Source organism: Cryphonectria parasitica, assembly GCF_011745365.1.
Source record: "Cryphonectria parasitica EP155 unplaced genomic scaffold M406scaffold_1, whole genome shotgun sequence".
NCBI classification, from domain to species: Eukaryota; Fungi; Ascomycota; class Sordariomycetes; order Diaporthales; family Cryphonectriaceae; genus Cryphonectria; species Cryphonectria parasitica.
This window is the reverse complement of record NW_024468909.1, coordinates 780,110-807,164: the sequence shown is the minus strand read 5'-3', so window position 1 is coordinate 807,164 and position 27,055 is coordinate 780,110. Positions and strand designations below refer to the sequence as shown.

General features: G+C 54.5%; 10 protein-coding genes across 10 annotated transcripts; 5 read left to right on the top strand and 5 right to left on the bottom strand.

Annotated features, from left to right (window-relative positions):
* Positions 1-561: 561 nt before the first annotated feature.
* M406DRAFT_284066 (uncharacterized protein) lies at positions 562-2,326 on the top strand (the record flags this gene model as incomplete). Its single annotated transcript, XM_040918546.1, has 3 exons — positions 562-612; positions 760-1,299; positions 1,388-2,326. 3 exons carry the CDS (start codon positions 562-564, stop codon positions 2,018-2,020), a joined length of 1,224 nt encoding a protein of 407 aa, XP_040780605.1. The 3' UTR covers positions 2,021-2,326.
* A 381-nt stretch (positions 2,327-2,707) lies between these two features.
* M406DRAFT_335484 (CAF1-domain-containing protein) lies at positions 2,708-5,005 on the bottom strand (the record flags this gene model as incomplete). Its single annotated transcript, XM_040921049.1, has 4 exons — positions 2,708-2,748; positions 3,434-4,457; positions 4,526-4,918; positions 4,964-5,005. 4 exons carry the CDS (start codon positions 5,003-5,005, stop codon positions 2,708-2,710), a joined length of 1,500 nt encoding a protein of 499 aa, XP_040780604.1.
* A 627-nt stretch (positions 5,006-5,632) lies between these two features.
* On the top strand, positions 5,633-6,073 carry M406DRAFT_58899 (uncharacterized protein; the record flags this gene model as incomplete). The annotated part of the gene is made up of 3 exons (XM_040924615.1): positions 5,633-5,649; positions 5,721-5,825; positions 5,896-6,073. 3 exons carry the CDS (start codon positions 5,633-5,635, stop codon positions 6,071-6,073), a joined length of 300 nt encoding a protein of 99 aa, XP_040780603.1.
* Positions 6,074-6,730: 657 nt separating this feature from the next.
* On the bottom strand, positions 6,731-8,959 carry M406DRAFT_343786 (uncharacterized protein; the record flags this gene model as incomplete). The annotated part of the gene is made up of 2 exons (XM_040921916.1): positions 6,731-8,397; positions 8,668-8,959. 2 exons carry the CDS (start codon positions 8,957-8,959, stop codon positions 7,343-7,345), a joined length of 1,347 nt encoding a protein of 448 aa, XP_040780602.1. The 3' UTR covers positions 6,731-7,342.
* A 1,231-nt stretch (positions 8,960-10,190) lies between these two features.
* On the bottom strand, positions 10,191-11,871 carry M406DRAFT_354084 (translation initiation factor 6). Its single transcript, XM_040922827.1, has 3 exons — positions 11,504-11,871; positions 11,230-11,388; positions 10,191-11,134 (listed from the first exon to the last, which is right to left on the bottom strand). The coding sequence occupies exons 1-3, from the start codon at positions 11,536-11,538 to the stop codon at positions 10,588-10,590; spliced, it is 741 nt and encodes a 246-aa protein (XP_040780601.1). The 5' UTR covers positions 11,539-11,871; the 3' UTR covers positions 10,191-10,587.
* A 614-nt stretch (positions 11,872-12,485) lies between these two features.
* Positions 12,486-13,829, bottom strand: M406DRAFT_245188 (uncharacterized protein; the record flags this gene model as incomplete). Its single annotated transcript, XM_040916311.1, has 1 exon — positions 12,486-13,829. The coding sequence occupies one exon, from the start codon at positions 13,827-13,829 to the stop codon at positions 12,486-12,488; it is 1,344 nt and encodes a 447-aa protein (XP_040780600.1).
* Positions 13,830-16,068: 2,239 nt separating this feature from the next.
* On the top strand, positions 16,069-17,438 carry M406DRAFT_247646 (uncharacterized protein; the record flags this gene model as incomplete). Its single annotated transcript, XM_040916476.1, has 2 exons — positions 16,069-16,649; positions 16,709-17,438. The coding sequence occupies 2 exons, from the start codon at positions 16,069-16,071 to the stop codon at positions 17,436-17,438; spliced, it is 1,311 nt and encodes a 436-aa protein (XP_040780599.1).
* Positions 17,439-18,384: 946 nt separating this feature from the next.
* On the top strand, positions 18,385-20,545 carry M406DRAFT_335479 (uncharacterized protein; the record flags this gene model as incomplete). The annotated part of the gene is made up of 4 exons (XM_040921048.1): positions 18,385-18,472; positions 18,605-19,224; positions 19,285-20,104; positions 20,211-20,545. 4 exons carry the CDS (start codon positions 18,385-18,387, stop codon positions 20,543-20,545), a joined length of 1,863 nt encoding a protein of 620 aa, XP_040780598.1.
* Positions 20,546-21,318: 773 nt separating this feature from the next.
* M406DRAFT_100537 (uncharacterized protein) lies at positions 21,319-22,253 on the top strand. Its single transcript, XM_040914911.1, has 3 exons — positions 21,319-21,883; positions 21,905-22,098; positions 22,143-22,253. The coding sequence occupies exon 1, from the start codon at positions 21,352-21,354 to the stop codon at positions 21,547-21,549; it is 198 nt and encodes a 65-aa protein (XP_040780597.1). The 5' UTR covers positions 21,319-21,351; the 3' UTR covers positions 21,550-21,883; positions 21,905-22,098; positions 22,143-22,253.
* A 105-nt stretch (positions 22,254-22,358) lies between these two features.
* Positions 22,359-23,984, bottom strand: M406DRAFT_33424 (uncharacterized protein; the record flags this gene model as incomplete). Its single annotated transcript, XM_040920916.1, has 3 exons — positions 22,359-23,383; positions 23,466-23,627; positions 23,711-23,984. The coding sequence occupies 3 exons, from the start codon at positions 23,982-23,984 to the stop codon at positions 22,359-22,361; spliced, it is 1,461 nt and encodes a 486-aa protein (XP_040780596.1).
* Between the last annotated feature and the right edge of the window lie 3,071 nt (positions 23,985-27,055).

Below are 27,055 nucleotides of genomic sequence, written 5' to 3'. Positions count from 1 at the left end.
GTCTTAGCAGAGTGTCCATGTCACCAAGCTGCATCTATACCTGATCTGCAGCTGACCGTCAATAACACGGGAATATCCTCCCCAGCATCTCGTCAGGCGCGCATCACGCCTTACAGACTCAGCCAGCGGTCCTCCGTTTCGAGCCACCTGCATCGGAGTCGTCTTTACCCCTTCCCCCTCTCCTCTGGACCCGCAAGGCCCTGGGTGGGTAATTTCCCTGGAGCAAATAGGATTCTTTCCTTCATTTCTTGGGTCCTTGTTTTGCCCAGGGTATTGAATAGAATGTTTTAACATCCATTCCGTGTCCCCCGCCCGAGCTCCACGCACGGACTCACACACCTAGGGGTCTCGATAGTGAGAAGCGCTTATCGCTTATCGCCGTCTGCTTAGGGACCCTCTGAGCGTCATTGTCTGTTGCTCTAAAGAGCCCAGTACCACCACCATTGCACCACCACTTGTGCGGGCAGACATCCCGCCGTCTTCGAGCAGCTTACATTGATAAAGAAAGACAAGGCCATCCTCGATATTGCCATCCCACTCGAGGGAGCGTATTCTCCAAACATGTGCGACCACCTAGTCACCAAGATTGACCACCCCAACCATCTCCTCCTTGTAAGTCCTTCTTCTTCTCAGCGTCCCTGGGAAAGGCACATCAAGCTGTTGTTCAGCTGCGAGATAGCCGCACACCCATGACCTCCAGAGCTTCATTGCCGCCACGCCAGTATAGGCTGACCAGAGGATACTCCCCAAACCCAACAGGACCAGCCGCTCGTGCGTCTCCCCTATGAGCTCCTCCACACCAACTTCCGAGCAGCCCGCTTCACTGTCGAGAAGGAAGGCTCCTCGATCAAGAAGACCCTCAAGGACTCGGCCAACACCGCTCTGAAGGGTGGCACAACTCCTGGCGATGTCCTCAAGAATCTCGACACCATGATCGCACGCATGCGTGGCATCAAGCGTAAGCTATCGGCGTGTGCCGACGAGGAGGCTCGCCTGTATCGGCAGGTGGACGCCAGGGCGAAGCACCTGAGCGAGCTGCACGACATTCGCGTCTTCGAGGATGTCAAGTACGAGCAGTGGAGCCGCGTCAGGCTCGATAGGCTGCTGGTGGACTACCTGATGAGGCAGGGTTACGAGGAGAGTGCCAAGGCGCTGGCCGAGAAGAAGGGGGTTGGTGACCTAGTGGACATTCAGACGTTCCAGCAGGTGAACCGCATACGCCAGAGCCTGCTAGACCACAGCGTGAAGGAGGCACTGGATTGGTGCACTGAGAACAAGAAGGAGCTGAGGAAAATGGATGTGAGTCTCTACCTTAACTATGCCTGCATACTGTCTTTGAAGTTTCTACCCCAACATCAACTGACAGCCCGTCTGCCCCATCTCACAGAGCAACCTCGAGTTCCAACTGCGCTTCCAACAGTACATTGAGTTAGTCCGCACTCAGAACGAGGAGAAGCTCCTCGAAGCCATCGCCTTCGCTCGCAAGTATCTGTTCCCCTTCGAGAAGACGTTCCCGGACGAGTACGCCCAAGCAGGAGTCCTGCTCGCCTGCCCACCGGATGCCATCGACATCGAGCACAAGTCGATGTACTCCCATGCCCGGTGGGATCAGCTCGCCGAGATCTTTGTCAACACGCACAACACCCTCCTGGGCCTGCCCTCGTTTCCTGTGCTGCACATTGCCCTGCAGTCGGGCCTGTCCGCGCTCAAGACACCCGCCTGCCACAGCCCCAACACCACCAACGGCATGCCCGCCGCCCGCTCGACGGGCCTGACAAGCTCTGTGTGTCCCATCTGCTCCAGAGAGCTGAACGAGCTGGCGCGCAGCGTGCCGTACGCGCACCACAGCCAGAGCCATGTCGAACATGACCTGCTCATGCTCCCCAGCGGCAGGGTCTATGCTCGAGCGCGGCTGGAAGAGTATGCACGCAAGGCAGGAGTGCCGGAGGGGAAGGTCAAGGATCTGTGGACTGGGGACGTTGTTGCTGAGGATGATCTGAAGAAGATTTATATCACTTAAAGGGTGGTGGTGATGGTCACCAGTTGTTTTGCTCTGCCGTGCATTGACACGTCAGTCTGTGGACATGGATGCTGGCTGGGGCTTTGGGGTGTTTTTCTGTCGCCCATAGCAATGCTTTATATGGTAGCGCTGTTGATGATTATCTGTACTTTTTTTTTTCAAAAAAAAAAGCATAGCGGGGCATGGATATGGATGGTAAAGAACCTGGCGTTTTGGAACACGTCATGACCATTGGCGTCTGCTCTTATTATTATCAAGAGAAGGCACATCGCCATAGTGCTCCTCTCAGCAATATCACTTTCTATGAATATCTTGACGACGAGTTGTAGTCGAAGTACCAACTAAGTCTTGTTTGCATAAGATAATTAAATGAGCATCACTTTGCGAAACCCCATACAGGCTGCCCCCTTGTTACCAAATCAAGATTTGAAGAACTCATGAACCAGGCAGATAAGCAGAGTCCGTAGAAGAAAGAGGCAAGCACTTGTGTGTCACAGAATGCATTTATCGCTATCCATGTCAGGTATCCATACCCTTAACAGTCATTGAGAAGCAGGAAAAAGGATGAAAGAAAAAGCACTACATTTACATTGGATTATAAGAGGAAAAAGAGAAGTACCACACTCAGGCCAGACCCAGACCCTTTCTTTACCGAATAAACCAACATTTCCGAGATTTCATTGTCTTTTATGTTTTTCTGCTGGAAGAAAGAACCGACCCTTCAACCCCTACAACTCCGTCCGGTGAGTCCCCCATCGTGAACCAGATAAGATACCTGCTGCCTGTGTCCTTTTCCCCCCTTCCCTTTCCTCAAAACAGCCCGGTTGAACAACATGACGGAAGATAGGGAAACTTGTTTGGTGCTTCGCAATTAGAACGGCGTGCTATTGGTGTGACCTCTCTCTCCCAGCGACGCCCGCCCGCCCGTGTATACTGGCTGCCTCCAACCCTGGTCGTCAAATTGCGGTAACGAGGGTATACGTTGATGATTTGCAAAATCAGGAGGTTGTCGTCGTCCAATAAGTCGGGAATTGCAGCCAGGTAAGGACATACATCGGAGCTTTCGAGTAATAGCAGCTGAGCCTCCTATAGGAATGAGCTCACAGTTGAAGCCCGTATTGGAAGGTCCTGAGAATACGCGTCGATGAAGTTCAAAGCCAGGTAATGGCGCCACAGACATAGGTTGGGAGTGAAGGGCCATAGCCTGTAGCCCTGAGGACTGGTATCGACGGTCTTGCACGTAAGGAAATGGTGGTGGTAGTTCTGCATAGGCGGGAGGCGAGGGGAAGCCGGTCTCCTCGCCCAAGCTGTGTCTCTTCGCCTCTGCGGCCATGTCATATTGATTGATCGGCATCTGAGCAGCTCCGGACCCTGTCGGCACAAAGTCATGGGCTTGTGGGTTCTACCTTGCACCCATCTGGAAGTTCCCAAAAACCCCGCCCGGCGTCATCGGCCCCATGACACCATTAGTGTTGTGCGATTGCGCCGCCGGTGTGTGGACCAGACCTGCATTTCCAGTATTTGGCGTGCTCGGTGTTCCTCCATTCTGTCCGCTCATGTTGCTCTGTGGCGGCGTATTATCCACAGTCGGGTTGCCCGCCTGGTATGCCGGGGGGATGGAGATATCAGGCACCCCGAGACCCCAGATCTTACCGACGTGGTCGTTCGCTATGTCACCGTGGAAGACCTTCTCACGCATGGAAAAGAAAACCTTGCCTGTCAACAAGGAGTCGGAGCCCGCCTGATGAGCTGACCCGACACGCTTGATCTTCAGGGCTTCTGCTATGCTCTCCAGGCCGGATTTCTGCTCGAATTTCTGCAGAAGCTCGGTGGTGCTGGCGTCGCTGGGCGTCAACATACCGCTGTTGTGCAGCTTGATGGCGTGCTTCATGAGGTGCTTGACGTCGTAGGTGCAAGGAAAGAACTTCTTCATGTAGTATTCAAATTCGTGCTCGTCCTTGGGAAGCGGTCTGCACATGAGCAGCTTCGTGAGGTAGCCAAAATCGTAACCGCCGTGGAAGGAAATCCATTTCACGTCCTCGAAGAATGTCAGACCAGACGGGATGAGCTCGGAAGCAAACTTCTTTGGGTCGATGCCGTCCCTCTTGAGCAGGTTGAAGTCGATACCAGCCTGCTGTAGGGACTCGATTGACGTCTGATTGAACATGTCCTCGTCGATATTGAAGTTGAAGTTGAACTGCCACGCGTGAGGAAGCTGATTCTGGCCCGCATTTCTCCGGCCCACACCGTCGCCATCGATCAGATCGCCACCGTTTGGCCTCGTGCCCGGTGTTTCTCCTTCTTCGTTGAACAGCGTTATGCCAATCTGGATAACCTTGAGAAGATCCACGTTCGCCCGCAGGCATTGATAGTGGTAGTCGCTCTTACCCCTAAACCCACCCATCGGCCGCGCAACAACGCCAGGGAATTCGGTATCCTGAACCGGAATTTTGTCATCAGTACTTGCATCACGCTGTGATCAGGGACGGCCCTGCTCGAACTCACCATGGCGATGTACGGATACCTCTGCACCAGCTTTCTCAGCACAGCCATCTCTTCCTCTAGGTTATGTCTCCACACCTCTCGTATTCGACCCTTGGCCTGGGTACGGGCGGGATGATCTCCCATCACAGCATGTCCCTGCTGCTGAGCATGCTGCTGCTGCTGCTGCTGCTGCTGCTGCTGTTGTTGTTGTTGCTGCATCGCAGCGCCGTGGAATCCCATCCTCGCGGCATGACTCCCGAGCCCCGTGTCAGGGCCGACACCGAATCCCGCGGCCGCTGAGCTCATGCCACCGCCTAGTGCTAACACATTTCCGTTCGTGGCGAAAGAAGGTATCTGTGCGTTCGGATTTAGGTGAGAAGGGTTGCCGCCCAGCTGTGGTGGGAAATTGGTGCTCTGACCAGGCGTTAGGCCGGCGAACTGGTGCTGGTAGGGAGGCACATTTGTCGGTCCACTCTGGAACCTCGAGAGATGGGGAGGCATGACTGGGTGGCGTGCCCAGTGCGATGGGGCTCAGTTTGCAGTTCCTGGATGCTATTTCGAGTTTTGTATCTGCTCCGTGACGCCGGGGTCGACGAGATAGTGCATCGGTCAATCAGGATAGGATTCTCGTCGTTGTGTGCGGGTAGCGTGGGGGGGTGTGTTGCGTGCGTGTATATGTCGATGCCACCGAGAGAATGTGTCCTATGGTCGTGAAGTATGTTGTCGCCTGGCTAGAGCGATTGCGATACTCGTCAGTCTCAATGTGTTTGCAAGGGAGTCGGGTGGTTTGGGTCGTTGTTGGGCATTGTCTTTTTGGGAGCGCTCATGGTCGACGGCAGCTCTCGTCCTGTCTCGAGGTTAGAGGTCAGACTGACGCTAAGAATAGTGGTCTGGTGGGGCGACGCGCTAAAGTCACCCGGGTCGTGCCTTTCTTCCAATTTCCACCACCCCCTCTCTCCCTCGCCTGCCCGCCAAACCCACCGTCGCTGCAGCAAGTCGAGGACGTCTATTGTGTGAGCTTCTCCAGTCAACCCGCTGCTCCAGCGTCAAGCTTCCACTTCCCACCTCCGCCACCTCCGCCACCACAACAACACCAGTGCATCTGTTGACGGACCAATCTGGTACAAGATGCTGCGACCTACTATGTGAGTCCCTCGAGTTCCTCCTTTTGCTTCAAGGTCAATCCAGTCCAGCCCAATTGACGAGAAGAGTACAGGATATTACGGGCGTCCAACGGCCGACATGCCAACATCACCGGCTTCGACATCAACAAGCTGAAGGAGGCGGCCACTAAGCCCGTCTACGACCCTTGGGATAGAGCGTCAGTCCCCTGCCAGCCGAGACAAACCCCAAATACCGACCTTTGATTACTGACTTGTTCCGGATCACAGTGAAAGGTGGCGGTACACAGGACTCTTCAGCAGATGGAACCGATTCAAGGGTGCGTTTCCCGGCCTAGGAATCGCGACGGTGGCGTTTGCGGCATACTGCGGGTATGAGTACGTCTTTTTGAAAGATGAGCACCATGGCGAGGGACACGGCGAGGGACACGGCGAGGGACACCACTGAGGTTGAGGGCCCAAGGAGTGGACTGGCTCATCAGGCCGGGGATTGGAGACCAGGGACTGTCTCCGCTGTACATAGTAGATGTCGGTGCTTCAATCTGAAAAGAAGAAAAAAGAAGAAAAAAAGACAAAAAGGACATATTCCAAGTCGTTCGGCCATCTGTCAAGAGTGCGATCCTCGCTCTCGTGATCTTGTCGAGCATGGCCACTGGAGAGAGATAACGAATGGCTTTCTTCGTCTTGATGAATCCGCTACCGGCCAGGCATACTAGCGGCTTTTAAGCCATCACTCCCAGAGGTCATGCCAGAAGGGTCCGTTCTACGAGAGACTGCTTTATTGATCAACGCCTCGTGGTACGAGGCTGGAGACCTGACGCCCATAGCATTTGCCTTGTTGCTACAACAACACAAGAGAATACATGGAAAGGCTTCGTTCCCGACAGTTTCGGGTGTAGAAGATCAACGCATGAGGCAGCGCTCAGAGGAAAAGTCGGGCATGCATTCCAGAGGTGGACGCCCATCATGTTCGCAAGAAACGAGCATGTTCTCTATTCCCGAGCAACACTATCCCACAACCCAAAGTGGCCAGCAACGAAACATCTAGAACCAGCTTCACGAACACCACGGTAGCAGCAGCGAGACGACATCCATTAGGGGGGTTGATTTTGTCATCTAGCATTCTTGTCGCAGCATCAAGCCACGGGGCGGTCTCTATAACACTATAGCCTCTCTTCTCTGCTCCCGAAAACATCCACATGATCCAATGTCCATCTATCTCTTCGCGCCTAATGGGGTATGCAATAATGTAAAAATAAAAATAAAAAAGGAGACATATAAGGCCACCCATCCGAGAAAGAAAAAAGTATGCTGAGAACCGTAGATAGACGACTTATGTAAAGGCCGTGATAGCCGCGCTCACAGTAAGAATTAAAAACCATGCTGCATATGACAGCACGAGGACAATACGCACGCCGGTCTCCATCATGAGCCAGATGGCGATGAGGAGGACACTCGAGCGTGAAGCAAAAGCCAGAATCAGAGCAAAGCTGCGGACCGCCGCCGTACGCAGGGCCGCAGGGATGTTGGTCAGGGCCAGAGCCCGGTGGTACTCGAGCGAGCCGATAGCAATGGTCGCCGTCGATGTGATTGTTGTTGTTGTAGAAATAGAAAAGAAATCCAGAAACTCCATCCCAATGTTGTTGGTGTCGGTCAATGGCGGCAGGGCGGAATGCCGGACGAGCAGTTGATCGCACATCTTTTTCGCGCTCTCAAGTCATAACCCGACGCCGTTGACCGCGTCCAGCGCGCCCTCGAGGCAGTCCTCCAGCTCGCCAACCCGCTGCTTGAGATTCTTGTTCTCGTCTCGAAGCAGGCTGACTGTGTCCCATGCTGAACTCGAGTCTTGGCCCTTGCAGTTGCGGCAGCCGTCCTCGCCCGAGATGCCCTTCATCAGCTTCTGGAATGTGCTCATCTGGCTGCGGGGCCGGTTGCTTTGGACAGAGGTGCGCTTCGTCGAGTTGGGACCCCTCATGGACGTGGGTGTGGGAATGGGCATATCTATCACGCTGCCGGTCTCCACACCGCGCGTCGTGGTGGTGGTGGACACGGACGGGCTTCGTGGTCGGGAGAAGACACTCTCACCCTCGAAGCTGATGCTGTCGTCATCCGTCTCAAAGCTCGTGTCGGTGCCGTTGCTCTTCCGCCATTTGCGCTTCTGCATCTCCTCCTCGTCCACCCCGAGGTCCTCGGATATGGTGCTGCCGGCCTCCGAGGCGAGGCCGCCGGGCGACAGCCGCTGCTTCGAAAAGGCACCCAGCCGCTCCAGCTCGGCCCGTGCGCGCCTTTCCGTAGCCAGCTCCTCCATGAGCTGCTTCATCCGCTGTTCCTGCTCGGCCGCCTTGTGTGCCATGTCCTCCAGCTGAAACTTGAGGTGCTTGCTGCGAGTCTCGGCCTCGTCCAGCTCGTCGCGGTCCGCCTCGCGCTCCTTCTCGAGTTCGGACAGCGCCTGTGCCTTCTGGCGGTATGCACTCTGCATCTTCGTGAGCAGACCTGTGGCCTGTGCCTGTAGATTCTTGAACGCCGCGGGCGAGAAGGTGTCTTTGCCTGTCGGCGCGCCCGCGGGAAACAGCGCCTCATCCACCTTCATGTTCAGCAACTCGTCGTGCATCTCAGGGGTGATCGAGGGCGGTGTGTTCCTCGCGAACATGGTGAGGAGTGACAGTCGAGACGGAGCGGTAGCTGGTCCTGCACTCTTGGGGACGTTGTCCGTAGGGCCTGGTGTCGAGCCTCGGACGAGCCTCTTCGGCGTTGTCTCGGGCGAAGGGATCCCTTCAGAGGCAGCTTGTTGTGGGTGGTTCGTGATTGAGTCGCCCAGTGTCTCTACTGTCAACTCCCTGCGAGTCTTCCTCCCTTCGCCTGTGAAGCCCATGTCGTCGTTGTCGTTGTCGTCGTCTTCGCCTGAGTCTTCTGCTGCTGTAACGGGTAGTGAGGACTGCCGCTGATGTGGTTGGGTCTGTAGTCTCGCCCTGATACTTGCAGGAAGGAAGCTGGCGAGGGAGGCTGATGGACCGGTTCGAGACGGTGAGGGAGCGAGCGCACGTTCCACCTGCCCCTGCCCGTGACTATTGTGGTATTCGTGCAGGGAGCTGAGGATGGTCTTGTTCCTGTCGTCGTAGCCAAGGGAGGAGGACGTGGGTGGTAGGTCCAAGGGGAAGAACGTGGAAGCGGATCCAGGCTGTTCTTGAGCCGTTGGGCTTCGTGCAGGGAGGTATCTTGGGGCTGTTGCTGCGGGCAGAGGCCGACGCGGTGTGACTGAGAGGGGAGAAGCACCTCGACATCGATCTTGACCCTGTCCCCCGAGAGATGATGTTCGCTCCTGGTCGGACGACATGGCAGCGGTGGCAGACGCGCAGGTGCTTAGCATAGCCGGCTAATGTTTCGTGGAGACGTTAGTGGACCCTTGGAAAGGAGACGCCCCGTACGGCCTATCTTGCTTCCCTGCTCCTCCGCGGGGCGGAATGGGAAGCGGGCGGCAGACGAGATTGGATTCCGTTAGATCCCACTGGGGGAAATTATCCCGGAGAAAAGAGAGGGATTTGGGAATCCTTTTTGGAAGGAATTCTGACCAGTCATCCGAAGGTCTTTGGAGGCCAAAACCTAACGCTGGTCCAATCTAGGACTTGTTGTTGTTTGGGCGGGGGCCGACAGAGGGAGGAGGAGGACGACAACAACAAGGAGGGGGGGGGGGAGGTTCCAGGGTCCGTCCCTCCTAGATGTTCGTCCAAGCCTAGAGTAGAGTAGATCGATCTCTTCGGGGCAGGATAGCAAAACCAGAGGCTCGGTGCGGTCTACACAATTGCTAGTGCTCCACAAGCCGAGGACCACCTTGCATGCACCGTCGAGACCCCTTGAGTGGCCCTACAGCCCTTGAACGCAGGATCACCCTTGCCTCGGTCCTCCTGTTGTCTCCCTTTTCCTTTCAAGTGCCGGCAGGTCCGATAATACTTGAAGACGTCACTCGTTCGCTGTCGATTGAGGATGATTTCGTTTCCTCCTCGAGCCCTCAGTCGTGTCTCGACTGGTTGAGGTGAACACGTCCTTGACAAGTGAAGTCCACCTGACCCGGCGGCTGTGGTAGGCGACGTGGAACTGTCTGAGGCAATCAAGAGGCGAGTGACAGGGCAGCAAGCGTAGGCGTGAAGTTGGTGGGGCGAGGCGCTGTTTAGGGTTCGCCGGCAGCGGTTTTTCTTTTGGTTTTTGCCACTGCAAGAATCATGATAGACGGTACGAAGAAAGACGGAAGAGACGCCGCGAGGTTCGCAAAAAAATTAAAAGGTGAGATGTTCAACGGGAAGGGTTCTCAAAAAACGTCGTCTTGTTTTCGAGGGCTTGAAAGGTAGCATGTATGTACCTTTTTTTTATTTATAAGTATGCGCCTTGAACTTGGTAAACCAAGGAATACGCTCTCAGCTTGTGATGCAATGCAAGGCAGCGTCATCTGGCGGGTGTCCATGTGGCTGGGCTGGAGTAGGCAGGGGTGCCAACCAAGCTGTTCCTGGCTCAGTGCAGCCACGCTGCAGCAAATCAACAAGTCACTCCCCAACGTTACTCAATTTTTCTTTGACTCAAAAATTGCAAAGCATGATAGGTTGGTTTTTTTTATCTAGACGATTTGTGGCTTGAGGTGGCCTCATAATACATAGTAGGTTTCGGAGACTCAACTTCATCCCACGACCGAGCTTGGCCTGCGATCCTCTCTAAGACGATGACCATAGCCCAGAGACAAAATTGTCGACGTGTGGATCGCGGACTGATCATGTTTTGGGAGGCGAGCATCATCTTTTTTTGTGAAGCTAAAGCCATCAAACACTGTTTCAGGCCTGCCTCTCGAAGCGAAATGTTCATGTATCCGCTGATAACTCCTGGCACTCATCAGCCAAGAACGAGAAAGAAGAAGTCGCCAGCCTGATCCCGTCGTCCCAGAGACGTTCATTAAACCTTCAGCCTCCTGTTCTAGGCTCAGTAGAACGACTCTACCATGGTCTCCTTCATGCTGGTGTTGATGTTGCCCGGCGCCGCGCCCTCGCCCAACCTGAAGACGCTCTCGATGACACTCAGCTCCGTCGCCGTGGTGTCCAAACCCGTAACCGCCATCCAGTCGTTCACCACCATCCCGCCACCAACCACTGAGCTGCCCCTGTTTACGGACCCGGCCACCAGCGGCACCTGCAGCAGGCTTGAAAGCTCATCCTGGTCGGATATGCTCGTCTTGGGGTGCACGAGGCCGCCCTGGTTTGACAGTGCCATGTAGCTGCCCACGAGCACGTTGTCCGCCACCGTCTGCCGGAACACCTCCACTCCGAGCACGTCCGCGATGATCTCCTCCGTCTCGCGCTCCAGGTCTGGATGTATCAGGGCAATGTGGTCGTTCGCCACGATCACGTTGCCCAGCGCCGACAAGCGCTCTTCTATCCGCTGAATCTTGACCGAGTCTGGGAGGGAGTTGCGCAGGTGCTGGAGTTCTTGGTCTGTTGTGCTTGTGGGGACAAGGAGGCCGTTGCGATTGCTGTTAGAATGTTCTCCTGTTAGCCAAATGCTTCTTGTCTTGGCTACTTTCCTCACGTAGCCTCGAGTCGAGTGTTAGTGTGGCCTGCTGCGTACCCAGTTGTTAACCGTCCCACGATGCGGGTGCCGGCGATTGTGGTTCTGACGATGGGTATGACGTCTTGCAGCTCGGCCTCGAAGATGCTGTAGAAGTTCTCACTCGCGCCAATGGCGACAAGTGCAAAACTGTTGGTAAGGGTCGAGAAGACGCCGACCCTGCGATCAGAAAGAATGATTGTCAGCATGTTGTTCTCATGATGCGCAGTCCGGGAAGCCTAGGAACAAGAAGAAGTAAACGCCAATGGGAGAGGGGGAGGGGCACAGCACTCACTCGTTCGAGTTCTCGAATTGTGCTCGTACAGCCATGATTGCGGTGCTATCTATGATGTTTCAACTTGACTTTAAAACAGTTGGATGGAGGTTAAAGATCTTTGCAAATTGTAAGAGAAGTGAGTTCTATCCTCTTTCGAAGGATTCGTTCGCTTTTGCGTGTGGTGCAAAGTTGGGTTGTGATTGTTGATAGAGATGAAATTTTTGGTATTCGGGGAAGGCTGGACTTTTATCTGCAATCGCGGGGCAGCAGCGGTGGGCGGCGGCCTTGAGATATTCGTCACGGCCTCGGGAGCCCTCTTGACTTTTCCTTGCAGAGATGACAAGGTGAGAGCCTTGGGTAATCTCGTTGTCGTGAGACTTTTTTTCTAGCCAGCCTGGCAGGAATACGAAAGAGAAGAGAAAAAGCTGATTCAAAATGATTCAGCAGAGGCAGCAACGGCAACAGCAGGCCCTCCAATTAGTCGTTCAGGTCTTGCGTTTGCAGCCGCATTGCCACAAGGCTAAGGATCGAACGCCCCAAAAACGGGAAGGCCCACTTGTAGTCATTCTGCATCATCGCACATACAAATCATGGTCTGGCCACGCGAAACAACGCCTATGTGAGTAATTATGCCTGCATAATCAAAGTCAGTGCTTGGTTTGATTTCCACGCCGTTCTAGTCATATGAGCCTCTTCATCTCTCCACACAGAAGCCCTCATACCCTTTCTACCAATCGGGAGATGCTTTCAGGCATGGACAAAGAATCAGCGCAATTTAATAAATAAAAACCCCCCATAATACTGTACATTTTCTTTTTCGAATCGAAAGAGATTATCGGCCACGTTGGGTGGTAACAGCGTTGCCAATTCCCATTTGGTTTCCTTCCTGTCTTATGAATCCTTTCCTCACTATGCAATCCCGTAATTTACCAAGTCCGCTTTGAACCAAGCCCTACGCCCTTTATCCTGTACATAACGCAGAGAGAACCAAGACACCTGACTACTGCGTGTTGTTTGGTCCCGTGTTTCCTGTTGTATTCCCTGTATTGCTTGCTGCGTTGCCTGTAGCAGCTGCAGTGCCCATAGCGCCGAGGTTGACCGCATGTCCCGTGGCACCACTCATGGCGCCCATGCCCATGTCCATTGGGGGCATCGCCATGTTCATCATTGAGGGATCAGTCATGCCAAACCCGTTCATGTCCCCGTTGCCCATGCCAGGCAGTCCGGGCAGCGAGCTCATCAGCTGCGCCGCGCCCAGAGGTCCTGGGGGGTGCAGAGGGTAGAGACTAGCCTCCATGTTGTTCCCATCGAAGATGACCATGTTCTGGATAGGCTGTTGCGTCTGGCCCAGCACGTTGATCACATCCTGCGCCAGCTGTCCGCCCAGGATTGCCGTCACCGGGGCAATCTCGCAGCCGATATTCTGCAGGAAGCTTCGCAGGAACTCCGCGGTCAGCGTCTCCGCCGGCAGGCTGAGGTCCTTATGCTTCTGTGTCGCGATCCTCGTAAATGTCACCAGGTCGTTCTTGTCGGCGGGATTGCGCCCACCATGCTGCGTCTGGAAATCCCAGAGGGCCCGCAGGCACGACAGCGCAGGGCTCACAGCCCTGAGCCGCCGCTTGCTCTTGGTGTAATCCTCTGGCAGGAACGCACCGTCGCTTGCCAGCAGCCAGGTGCTGTACAGCTCTTTCTTGGACACCATCTCGACCGTCTTGTCACCCTCCTTCCTGGTCTGCACGTCGAAGATCATGCGCGTCTTGGTCTCGGCCTTGGGCTGCGTGGTCACGTTGGGCTTCTCGCGCTCAATGACAAAGGTGTGCTCGATCAAGTCGGCAAAGATGAAACCGTAGAGGCCGTGGACGCCGGCGGCGTAGAATGGACGCATATTGAAGCGCGTCGCGGTGTTGATGATGTTGAGGGCGTCTGGGTCTAGGTCTGTGGCGATGACCATGTCGAATAGTGCAAAGTAGCTCGGCCCCTTCAGGCGCACGTCGCCCGTGTCCACGATGACGTGCACGCGAGGGTTGAGCTTCTGTATCTCCGTCAGCGACGCCTGCGCCCTGTTCATACCTATCTGCTCCTGAGAGATGAGGAACTGGGCGCCGAGGTCAGCCTCGGTGACGTTGTCGTGGTCGAGGACCGTTAAGGACCCTATGCCTGCGAGGACGAGGTTCTTGGCAATCTCGTTGCCGAGTCCCTTCATGGTGATGAGCAACACATTTGCGTTGCGGATCTTCTGCTGCGCCTGCATGCCCCATAATCTGATCTGGCGGTCGTAGAGGGCGATCTCGTCTGCACATACACGTGAGCGTGGGTTCAAAGTGGCGCGCCTGCGACTAAACATACCATTGGTAATGCCGTTCTGAGGCATGTTGAGAATGCCACTGCCGTCCATCATCATGGGGACCATCAGAGGCATATTCATTAGTTGCTCATCCGTCAATAGGCTGCCATCCTGTGGCATCATGGGCAGTAGATTCATGTCTGCTGGCATGCCCTGCAGAGGAAGATTCGCGAGGTTGCCTTGGGGAAGAGCACTCAAGTCGGGTGCTGGTATGTTGGCAGGCGCTTGTGTAGGGGCGGCGTTTGTAGTGCTTGCCGCCTGGGTCGATTCCGTGTCAGCCTGAGCAGAGAGGCTCTTATCGTCCTGAACCGGTGCTGCTGGTGCTGGCTGCTGGTCCATCTTGGGCTGAGATGAAGATGAGTGAGGAATGACGAAGCCGAGGCAGCTGAGGGGTGAAAGTGGGAGCGGCTCTCCGTCGCAAGCGAGAGCCGTGAGTAAAGGTAGGGACAAAACGACCGTGAAAGATGCAAATGGGATCCAATAGCAGCTATCTGACCATGAGACAATACTCTCGGTGTCCTTTTGCCTTTTTTTGGGGGGGGGGGCGGGATGTTGTTTCTGTAAGTTGCCGGTGTGGTGATGCCAGGCGTTTGCAGGGTTTGGTTTGTGCGCAGGACGTGTCTAAGGTGGCTGAACGCCAGCGAGCAGACAGAGCTCTGCGATAGGTCGTTGCTTGGGCTGAAAATGTGTGCGCGGGGGGCCGTGGCTTGTGTCAAATGCTCGTCTCGTATTGATTGCATTCACAGAAGCAGCTTGCGCTTGGTCCTTGAATCCCCCAGGTTCTGACGCCTCACTGAGATTCGAAGGTGAATGTGCAGTGGTCCAAGCCAGTGAGCGAGCAGGGTAGCTAGCAGCTGTTACAGGGGAGTAAGTACAGTGGAGTACAGCAGGGTGGGTGGTGCACGGTTGGTAGCGGTACCGTCCCGCCCGCTCGTCACACCTAGCGCGTGGTGTTGGATACTGATAGAGTATTTATTGCTTGTTCTCTAGATTGAACCTACAGCCTATTTGCAGTCAGCCTATGATTTCAGCTTGACCACCAACCTGCAGTAGGTCTCGCGTGCCACCCGTCTCTGTTAGAACATTGCATAGTAGCCCTGACGTCGCACTCCCCCTCCCCCCAAACTCTTGTCCTCTCTTCCTCTCTGTTTTCTCCTCTCACCCTCTCTACCTACTTTATTCATCCATTCACCGTCTATCCATCCATTTTGTGGCACATCAAATGCGCCAGCGCTAGGGCCCTTTGACTGCGCCGACCCAACCACGCCCCCATATTCCTCGTCTTCTCCCCGCCGCCCAACGACATCCCTCTGCCCAGCACTAGATCCTCCACCCTCACTCACCCAATTTCATCTCGTCACTCTTTAACTCACTACCCTTGTTCGCACCATCGTCTCTATATTTTCTCCCTATTCCTCTTTCTCATCTTTTGCAGGTTGACTGTCTGTGCCTGCAGACCTGACGTCTACCTGCCACATAGTGGCCGTTACAAACAAACATTCTTCTGCGGCGGCAAACCGTGCAAGACTTGAGCCGGCGGGGGCTTGTCAGCCTCGTCCTGCAAACTCACGTTGACCAGGCTCTTGCCTTCATCCTCCAACATGGTGTGTGATGCTTGCATCTAAGCTCTGACTACCCTACCCTTGACTCGCCAACCTTGATGGAATACGAGTTAACTTGTCCCTAACACGAGCAGCCTCGAGATCGACACCGAATTCTTGGACAAGGACAGTCTTCAAGGCCATCCAGCACCTTCTCGCCGATCGCACCAGGCCGAACAAGGCCATTCTCTCCCACGCGGGGAGCACAGCCCGAGTCCGGAGAAGGAGACACGCGCCGTGAACGGGAACAGACTGGAGACAGAGATACTTCCGAAGAGAGTCGGCGTCCCCGTTTGTTGTATGTCGCCGGAGAGCCACCGTTGACGGATAACATGCATGCCACCTCAATCTTCGACGATCGCAGCCCTGGCGGTATGGCTCGACGGGAAGTGATGGTGGCAGCGAGAAGACATGCAGCCAGATATCGCGAGCACACCAGGCTGTACAGAAACGCGATGGGTGTGCCTGACGACGGTGACGACGACGACAATGACTCGCGAGACACCTCTTCGGGTCAACCTTCCCGGGATCTGCAACGCAGATTCTCCCGAGAGCCGCCGCCTCGTCAGATGCCCACTTTCGTGCCAATGAACTTTCCCGGCACGACGATCGCGAACACGCTCCCGCCCCTGCGCCTGATGACCAACCCACGGGTATCGGACGATACGTCCAGTCCCAGCGGCACTGGTGGCCCGCCCCCCAGACAGCGACAGGACAGACCGGAGAGAACGACGCAGAGATATCGAGTCCCTGAACAGAGACAGCCAGCCTCCTCGACCTTGGATGGTCTGGAATACGGTTTGAACAACGCGAACACACAGCTGCGGGCGCTCCTGGAGTACACAAACACGAGCATCACATCGCCTCTTACCCCATCGTTACATATACACACGGCCCAGCACGACCAGGCAGAAGACAGCCGACGAGCCAAGCGCCGAAAGCTAGACTGCGACAGACCGGGCTCCACGTTCAAGGGATTCCGCTATGGCAGATTTGGGCAGGTTGAGCCCGGCCAGTTGAAGATGGAAATTCACAGCTGTGATGGCGGCGTATACGAAGATAATGCAAACAACCCGCCGGAGAACATCTTGATGAACAATGACGGGGTCTACTGCTCCAAGAAAGACAGCTGTAACATCGTGTTGAGACACCAGGGTGCGACCGTCTTCACTCTGACCGAGCTGATCATACGAGCACCGGGACCCAAGTTTTCTGCACCGTATGTGCCTCCATAGTTCAACCCCCGTCCAAAAATCTAGCTACTGACGATACACACAGCGTTCGAGAGGGGTTGGTCTTTGTGTCGATGGCAACAGACGAGCTCTTCACGCGAACGGCACAGTACAAGGTCAAATATGTCTTAGCACCGGAGCCGCGAAGCTCTAATGCGGAGCGGGATCCCGCTCCAATACTGTCAGTGCGGCACAACGAGGATGGAACAACAATTACGAGGCTGCATCAGCAGCCCACGCTCGCACGGTTTGAGCTCCATTATAAGACGGCAGTCTTTCCTGCCGAACCACTGGGGTTCCCGGTCACGATAGCCACGGATTGTAGCGACCCCGAGGATAACGTCCCGCACCCGAGGCTCCGAGGGCTCCCTCATGATGTGATTGGCATGATGCCGTTTGAGAGCGACAGCAGTGAAGATGAAGAGAACAATGTGAACGCCTGGGATGATATACGCTTTGACGACGAGGAAGACTTTCCACAGCAGCCTACACCTCCCCGTCGTTCACACGGACTGACCTTGGCAGAGGTAGCAGAGGCATCTCAGCTCGCAACACAAGAGGCCGTGCAGGCTGTGGGCGGCAAGCTTCTCCGGCCGCACGCAAAGTTCTTCATCGAGAAGGGCAAGAACCGGTGCACCATCAAGTTCGACCCTCCCGTCACTGGAAGATTCATACTTTTGAAGATGTATCATCCGTCTGACAACATTGACATCCAAGGAGTATACGCCAAGGGCTTCGCGGGGCCACGATATTTCCCTTCTCTTGAACTGCGTTGAAAGCCCGTTCCAATATTGCGCAGATGGTGAACCAACTAGTGATCATGATATATTTCTTTGCTCTAGGGGGCGTATGTCTTGTTGAACTTTTCTTGGAGAGGTGCAAGCACGGGCTCGGTGTTTACTTCTATGTACCCAAAGTCTGGCATGTCTCCTCTGGACAATCTGGTTACAAAGCATTTTGGAAAGGCTTCAGATACCACGGTGGTCTCTTGTAGTATCTTAACAGAAAAAAAGACAATACATTCCTTTTGGCAGTGCATATTCGTGTAGAGAAAGTACTCCGTATTTAGACTGCGCCACCATTGTCATGTTGCGGCGAGTTGTTATGACTTTTTTGAGTTCGTGCCTTCTCGTCACTCTCGAAGAGGAAGGTATGACCTAATGGGAGCGGTTGAGTGGTCCGTGCACCAACGCGTTTGTTGAGGAAACACTTTAACGGTAGCGCGTCGCCTCTTTCAGGGTCCAACTCGGGCATCTGGGAAGGCAGTCTCGGCAGCTTGCGGAATCACCGAGACTTCTTCCATCAACATCCACTCTCAAAACTGAGATTCTTGTTTCTGACTGATTCAGGCGGCCTGGCCTCTTGCCTGTGTGCGGTCTCTGGACTCTTCTACACGGCCCTGTGGCTGCCTTGGAAGTGTCTTTGAGAAGCGAAACGATCCCAACCTGCCTCTACCTTTTGCCATGACAATTCTGATCGTCTTGACAACAGAGAAGCAGCTTCATAAGCACATCCCTTCCTTCTGTATCTTTTCTTGAACAGCTCATAATCAAGAAGTAGGAGGGATTTTCTTTTTCCTTCCTTCCTATTGCGACTTTGCGCTCGGTACCGTCGATGGTTTTACTTTCCCTCCCCCCACTTTCAGCCTCTGACTAGAATCAATCACGCAGCCAACCGCTGCGACAAGTCTCAATCCCACCACCAACTGATCTAGACCTTGGGATGGCGTCCCGCAAACGAGGCCGCAAGGCGCAGCAGCAGCAGCAGCAGCAGCAGAAGCTCACCTTTGAGCCCGTCGCCGCATCTTCAGGTGCTACTGGCGCGAGCAGCTCGCCACTACCAGGCATCGGACTTTCTCCAGCCGGGGTTAGGTTCTCTTCGCCGAGCAAGATTCAGGAGGGCAGCCCCAGCAGAAATCTCTCTATTTGCTCGAGTAAAGTAGGGCGAAAGAAGAAGTCTGCCAGACAGCAGACTTTGGAGGCATCGATGGAGAACAGTACGAGCAAGAAATTGTTTGGACAGCAGAAAGCCATGGAAGATCACGATGAGCCAGTACCCAGTCCCACCAGTAAAACCGATTCAGGAGGCCGACAAGCTGCTCGCAATAGACCTTCGTCTCATTTCATGCTGAAATCTACAAATGGAAGTCGTCATGTTGTGCTCGTGAGCAGTGACTCAGAGACCCCAGTTGAGGAAGATGGAGGCGTTAGTGACAGCGACGGCGAAGGCCCGCTGAGGCCAGAGACTCCTCGACAAGCTCGAGCAAGCCAGGTGGTGGTGATCTCCAAAGACAGTGACGAGGACGAGTCTAGTGCAAGCGACGACGAGTGCGGCGAGGAGCCGGAGGCGAACGTCCGGTCGTCTCAGTCTCTGCCAAACCAAGCCGCGGTTGAGGACGATCCTGACGATGACCAGCCACTAGCCACACCGCGGTCAAGTATGCCTAGCCGGAGAGGTCGGCAGGTCATCGATATCGAGGATGAAGACGAGGATGAAGACGAGGATGAGGAGATCCAAACACCGGCCAAGAGACGGAGGCTTGCCAAGAATAGAGCTGCAGCTGTCAGTCCAGACTCCGATGACGTAGATTCTGCTGTGGTGCAGACCAAGTCAAGAGGCAAGTCATCTTCTAAGCAGCGAGTGTCCACGTCGCCTACTTCAACAGCCAGGGGCACGAGGTCGAGGGCGCGCAGGAGTCATCGCACTGAGAAGGACAAGAAGCTGGAGCTCCTTCGACGCCGAAGAGCAGGCGAAAAAGATCTCAAGATGGATGACCTCACCCCCAGCGAGGACGACGATGAGGAGGGCGCCCTCTACGACACCGATTCTGATCATCAGGTTCTCGAGGTGTTCGATGATGAGTCTGAGCCGGAGGTGGAGGCAGCCGCCAATAAGCATTCCAAGAAGGCAAAGAAGCGGCAGAAAGCTACAAAGTCGGTTCCTCTCGACGAAGACGCTAACAGCGATGATGAGGATTTCATCGATGATGATGACGACACGCTGGGTGTTCCCGACGAGGCGCTGCACCTGATCCCTCTGGAGTTCACCCGCGCGTCTCGAAAACCTCTAAAGGCACACTTCAGGGATGCCGTCGAGTGGCTGGTACACCGCAAGATCAACCCTGCCTTTGACAGGGACAATGAGGTATACGCAACGGCATGGCGACGTCTCAGTGACGAAGTCACGGGTCTAGCCAACTCAAAATTCGTCTCAAGTGTATGGAGGCCTGATTTCTACAAGGCGTTGAGGGCTCGCCCGTACATTGTGCAGACAAAGGTCGACGCCGGCCCCCTCGGCATTGAGTACGAAAACTGTCAGGCGTGTGGCCGGTCGGGTCATCCTGCTACATGGAGTATCAGTTTTCAGGGGAAGGCCTATGATATCAGGACATTGGACGAGGTTGAGAGTGATTCCGATGACGAGGATGATGACGTTGATCGCGGTAAGCTACCCTATCCTGCAATTTACACAGAGAAGAGCATCTCCAGAACGTGTTTTCGGGCATGCGTATGCGTTATGGAGTGCTGATACTGAACTATGTACTGTAGATGCCGATGGAAACCCCATTCCACCTGAAGAAGAAGAGTTCCTCGTCGGCACGACCTGCAACGCCAACGCCGAGACAGCCCACGGTCTCATCCACTGGAAGTCCGCGCTACGCGACTGGGTTGAGATGCGCCTGGACACCGAGGGCTGGCTGGAGGAGGAGAGGATTCTGGAACGAGACAGAATGAAGGCGAAGAAGCGTCAAAAGTTGGCCGATGAGCTCGTTGATGGTTGGGACGAGAACGACATCATCAAGAACCTTTTTATGGATTTTAAGACGACCATCGAGACGGCTCGGACCAAGGACACCACCAAGGTTGCTCGGAGGAGGTATTAGGGAGGTTGGGGTGAAAACGACCATATTACTGAATGGAGCCTGAGTATCACTTTTAATGTGTATGGCAACAACCTCGAGCAAGCCGAATCCATCACCAGCACATGAATTCTTCGAGCGAAAGGCGCTAGCACACCAAAGCCGCTTCATGTTACTCTGCCTTAGGTGCCCATGCGCGCCCTCCAAGGCCGAAGAACACCTGCAAAGCCGTCGTGCGCTACAGCAGCGGAGCCATGGATGGCTCTGCTGTCTTTTGTCACCTTTGTAATTCTGGTTTTTGCTTCTGGGGGTGCAATAGCGGGAAGGAATATCGGGACCATGAACCAGCCAAGTTCGGGACCAAGAAAAGTCTATTGAAAAGTCTCGGGAAAACGTTGAACGACATTTACCCATAACTAGGCGTTCTTCCCCGCCAGCCACATTCTTTCTCTCACTCTCCTTCATTTCACTTCGTCATTTGGTTTTACCTCTTCTCCTTTTTCTCTTCTTTACTTTTTCCTCGGAGGCGAGATCGTCTGATCGCTGGTGGGGCATCCTCTTTCAGTTCCTTGGGGCATGGCGGGAGGATGGGGCCGCATGGGGTAGGTCTCCTTTTCTTTTCCTTCATTAGAGGGAATGTTGTACGGACTACTACATCAGTAGACAGCACATTAGCATCAATTTTTTCAATCAACCTGCAGAAATAGATCTATTTCTGCAAGCCACACGCAACGCACACACGGCACGGCACGGCACGGCCGGACGCACACACGCACACTGTACACAAAATAGAAAATGAAGCAATGCCCTAACAATTTGTCCATTGTCACATGTGTGGCCTATCTTCTCCTCACCATGCCACTGAATATCTAAGCAATACAGACACATATATGCGATGCAAATGGATGAGCGGGGAAGCCTGTAGGAAGAAAACCAAGATTGCCGCTAAAACCACACAGGCCCTGATCGAGATTCTGAGACTTTCCTGTGAAGGTCTCCTGATCTCTGCACACACACACACCACCTGAGCTAAGGAAGAAGTAACAGTGCCTCGTCAGTTGAGACCAGGCCACAATAGAAATTGGGCCTTATCAAGCTAGACAGAAAGCCATAACCGGACTGTCCTGTGTGTGTCCCCCACCCCCCTCTTTCACATTCCGGACCCGAAGGAGTTTTTAGCAAACACAGCAGCCAAGTTTTTGGAGATATGCCAAAGGCGGGGTGAGGTGGTGCAAGTAGTATTTTGACCGGGAGTAAAAGCCCAAGAAGATGTGGATGAAGAAGAAATTCGAGAAAATGTACCCCTCTCTCCTTTCCAGCTCGTCGCCGCTGCAAGACAGAACGACATCAACAGCATTTCCCGTGTTCTCACATATCAAAGTCAACACAATACCTGAAGCAACAAGGAGAAATACAGATTCAAATGGAGAAGAAGAAAATAAAAAGTAAAACAACAAATGGCGGATCCCACACACGATCCAAACCGCTGGAGGTGATACCCAAGCTCCAGACAGACGAAAAAGAGCTGGCCTCCATATCGTACCAGCCTTAATTGAACATAACCCTTTTTGGTCCCCTTGTATACGGTGCCCAGAGGCGTCCGGCATGACATTCCACATTCTCGATCCAGTGCGACGGTGCTGTTCCGTACTTTCGCGAATCGACGGCCTGACGATGCGAGAAGCATCACATGGGTCAGAACGTCGTCGGTATTGCCCAGAGTAGCGTGCTTCTTCTCGTCTGTCGATCTCGAGCAGCTTTGTAGCGATCCAGGATCTGCCGTCCTGGCTCTCAGCCTGATATTCTCTTTCGGTCACGTCTCAACCCCCGACGCTCCTCATATGATGCCACCTGGGGGATCATAGCCTGTCGCTGCGCCCCTTGCGCTGGCAGATCCCAGTCCAGCGCTCCCCGGCGCCTCACCCGATATGTCCACATGCGCGTTGTTCGTTTTTCGCAGCATAAACATGGGCTTCTTGCCCTCCTTGTCCAGCTGTTTGAACAGTATCAACGGTTTCTCCTCAAGGCCTAGACAGCGCTCCTGGTCGCCATACACAATGTACAACGCATACTGGTCCCACGGTGCGTTGATCTGGTATTTCTTGAGGGCTGCTGGTAAGACCTTGTAACATGGGTCGTCGAGGCTCACGCGGAAGGACTTGAAAATCTCGACGGAGCTGCTGCTCGGCGTGTCAGGGGCGGGTGTCTGGCCTCGTCGTGGTGCCGGTGGCTTCTCGCGGGGGGGATCGTAATTGTGTTCGGACTGGGAAAAGGTCGAGCGGCTGGAAGGCGTGGGCTGGTCGGCACGGTAGGATCGTGAAGCTAAGGTGGTTCCACCGACACTTGGTGGAGAGGTTGGTGAGGGTATATTGGGTGATGGGTAGCCCGGCGAGACTGCACTCGGGCCGCCGGCTCCGTTCATGGCGGCCAGGTGTGATGAGGATAGCACTGCCCTCTCGGCAGCGCTGGACGGATCCAGGGTCTGCTCCACTAGGCCTCGGTCGTGGCTTGTCTGCTGGTGGGAGGGGGAGGTCGCCTTAGGCGTAGTCCCCAGGATGATCTTCTTGGTGGAGTACTGCCGCTTAAGTCCTCCGCCAGACTGACTACTTGTGGACGGTGTGGGCGCTGGTGGGGACACGGTCGTGTCGTAGCCATTGCTGACGTGTGGCAGAGGTTGTGCCGCATCTTTGGCAAGGCGCAGGGCTGGTAGCATGTCTTCTCGTAGCCTCCGGAAATCTTCGCTTAACCTCCTGAAGTCTTGCTCGAAAAGGTTCATTCGCTCATCTCGTAGTCTTAATTGTTCCACCAGGTGTCTGATGTCCTTCAGGGTCGCGGTAGCATATTGGGCCTCGGCGTCGGCAGCTGCAAAAGACAACATCAGTAGGGTGCTCACATGCGTCTCTCAGGTGCCTGAGAGCTGGTTCAGAACTCGATCTTGACCTACACAAGGGTACATAATGATCGCTCTCTAAAGGCACGTCCTGTGCCTTCTTTACATCGTAAACGCTCTTGAGGATGGTCAACCTGTGTCCAACACTGGAAATGCCCATGGACTTGAGGTCGTCGTGTAGCAAGGCCACCAGAGCTTCGCCAACAATCTCGTTCTCTGTTCAGGGTGCAACTCCCCATATCATCAGTATATTCCTGTGTTCAGCAATTATATGCATGTGGGGCCAGCTGGTCACGCACCTATGAATCGATCCGAGTACTGCTGTAGCCCGATGGTCGCAATGAAGTCGGCACACTCCTCGGCAGTCCATTCTGTTATAATTGTCTCGGGCAGGCGGTCTGCGCTCGACCGGTAACCGTAGGTCGTGGGTGTGTGTTCGTTTGATGGGGGGTCCGAGTCGGTCGGGGAGAAGGAGGCATCGGTAGCATCTACGGGAGAGCTCTCGTGGAGGTCACGTTCGTACTCATCGTCGGCGTCGGACTCGGCGTAGGCCGTCCCCTGGTTGAAGCTCATGGTCGAGGATTGGACGTGAGTGGGCGGATGTGTCTGTTCGTCCAAGATCGCGGGGGTGGCTCAGAGGGTGTGGGAGTGAAAGGGTGTGTGTGAGAGAGAGAGAGAGAGCGAGAGCAAGGCCAAGCAAGGTCTGTGAAGCTCGGCACGAGGCGGCCGGGTCTTCTTGGGAGGCAGCAATTCAAAGTCGGTGTTGTTGTCGGGGCGGCGAGTACCCGCAGTGGCCGGAGATTTCGAGGTGGTTCGTGTACTTTGGGCGGATGGAGGCGGGTGGGTTTTGTTAAAGGTTCGGCTGCTGTGCCATAAAAGAAGCGATCCGCACGCACACGACGCTTAGCCCGTCAAAGCCCAGAGCGCCGACAGCAATTTGGTGAGCAAGCACGGCCACCACGGGGGGCCAAGCGTGCACAGAGATCCACAGCCGGCTACAAGAGTGTCGCGTAGCACAGGGACGGTGATCTGGTCTGGGCTGGGCCCGTTTTGCAGGGTAGATCAGGCTGAGAGCGCAGTGTCACCGGAAAGCAAGACAGGTTGACAGTGGCGGTCCCGTCCCCCTGTGCCTTGCCTTGTGCTACTGGGGCGAATGTTCCAGAGGACCTTTCTTGTCGTCTCGTTGTCGACAGTGGAGATTCTTGCCCAGGCCCAGGGTCCGTTCAGGGAGAGAGGGAGGGGGAGAAAGAGCGCGAGTGGTGGAACCGAATGGGTGTCGAGCTGTGGCGAGGAGTAATGTAAGGACGAGAGGGAGCGAGGAGAGGAGAGGCAGCCAGACTGAGAGGGAGAAAGAAAGAGCCAGGAAGGCGTAATGGGCTCTTGTCTCTGATGGTGCTGTGTCTGGCCCTGGGATGATATTGTTGAAATGAGTTGGGATGAGAATGCCGTGTTGTGTCTGGGACAAAGCTAGGACGCAGCAGGACAATATCGCGAAGCAGGTGGAGCAGCCTTGAGTCGCGGGTCCGCAAAAGACAAGGCCGAATTGGCCTGGGTCAGGAGGGGAATTGGCCACAAGATCAAACAAGACAAGACAAAAGAAAAGGTGATTGATACAATAGGAGGTGACAAGTGGCCAGTGGAGGAGGTGGAGGTGGGAGGGGGAGGAAGGTTATTGCTGTCCTGTTGACTGAGGGCAATTGAAGGTGGCAGTGGTGGTGTTGTTGATGGTGGTGATGATGATGAGAAATGATGTGTTTGCTGTATGGGCATGTGTGCTGTGACGGCTTTGCAGAGGGTGAGTACAGCACCGTAGTACGGTCCAGCACCAGCGCAGTGGTAATGCGGTGTTGCAAGGATAGGGTCGGGCAGGGCAGGGCAGGGCAGTGCAAGTGCAATGCAGCGCAGTGGTGGTGGTGGATCCTAGAGGGTGAGTGGTTGTTGCCCCCGCCTCCTCCTCTCCTTGCCTCTCCGCAACTAGAAAATGCGCCTGGGACTGTACTATGATAGTACATGGTGGCTTGCCCCGGCCCCCTGAGCAGGATACCCCAACAGGGGTGAGAGGGCGGTTAGACCAGGTACTACCAAGCTTGGTTAGCGTTTTCTCAACCGTTATTTGAGCCTCCTTGCTCACTGCACCACTGAACCGCTGTCCGTAGTAATGTATATCCACAACAGTTACAGTGGCGCTATAGTGGCATGCATGCACAATGCTATAGTAGTGGCCCTGTCAGCCACTGTGCCAAGGCCTGTACCCGCTCCCTATTCTTGCGCTTAATTCTTCAATGCCATTCAGCCATTGTCTCCGTGACACTGACATGGACATTTGCCACAATCTTCCAAACCCATGTCTCTCTCATTCTCTCAGGACAAGGTAGTGCAGCGCTTGCTGCAGCCACACTATCATACACGCCTGTCTGCCATGAAGAAACATGACTGCTTTCCTCCTCTTGTTCCTTTTACTTGCCAGTTGCAATGCATCTCCAACCTCCGTACCTTATTAGCCTAAAAGTCACTTGAGGGCTCGATTGCATTTGAATTATGTACTTGCTCTTCAAGAAGCCAAGATGAGGCACCTTGTCAGGATGAATCAACGAGGATTTCTGCAGCCCGGAAACTCTTCAGGCATACAGGTAGAGATATTCACAATGAGGCTTGAAGAAAGCGCCACACAGCCCAGCATCTGCCTTGCCTTTCCAGAGACTCAATGAATCTAAGCCCCTCCCCCCTCTTTCCATGCTTCCCATGGCGACCTCAAAGCAGGCCTACTACCTGGGAAGAAGAAAAGGTGGGGAATGATGGGGGAAAAATTAATGGAGAGAGAAAGAAAAAAAAAAGGACGGGGAGAAAGAAAAAGGAAACTAGCCTATTCAGAGTGTACTATGGTAGGCTGCCGAAGCAAAGAACCAATGGAACAGATCGGCCATACCACAAACCACAGAGAATCAATCGATCGATCTTCCTGTCAGGTCTAGGTGCCTAATCCAACCTGTCGAACGTCGGTCGGAAGATCCCCCACCGCAAACGATCAATGGCTGGGGATGCTGGGGTGGGTGCTCAGCCTCTCAGCCTCGTTTGTTGACCCCCCCTCCCCCTTCTTCTTCTATCACCTGAGTTCGCTCTGTCGACTAGACGACATTAAGTGCCCTGGGCTCATACTGCGTAAATCTGTCTATGCTGCCCAAGCGACGTTTGGCCCAGTACACCTCTTTAAATTAACCCGTTGAGAGAAGATCAACATTATGTGATGTAACTTTTCTCTTCCTCTTCTCGTTCTTTTCCTCCGGTTCTCTGTAGTTAGGCGGTCTCGGTGTATGCATAATTACCAAGAGTGGGTACTCTGAGAAGAAAGAAAGAAGAAAAAGTTTACCGCCTGTCGTCCAATCCATTAAAGCCCCCCACCCACCCATACATATGTACAGACACACACAACATGCATGCTTACACACACACCACCACCCACGCTCACCAATGCCGAGCGGCAGGTTAAGTACGATTCAGGTAAATCCCTACCAAATAGGGTAATACGGCGCCTCGTCGCCAGCAGAAAGGATGACGAGGCCCCTCCCCCCTCCATCCCAATTCTTTACAGCTAGTGTATTTCTTCTACACTACCTCCACCACCACGACGGCGATATATCACATAT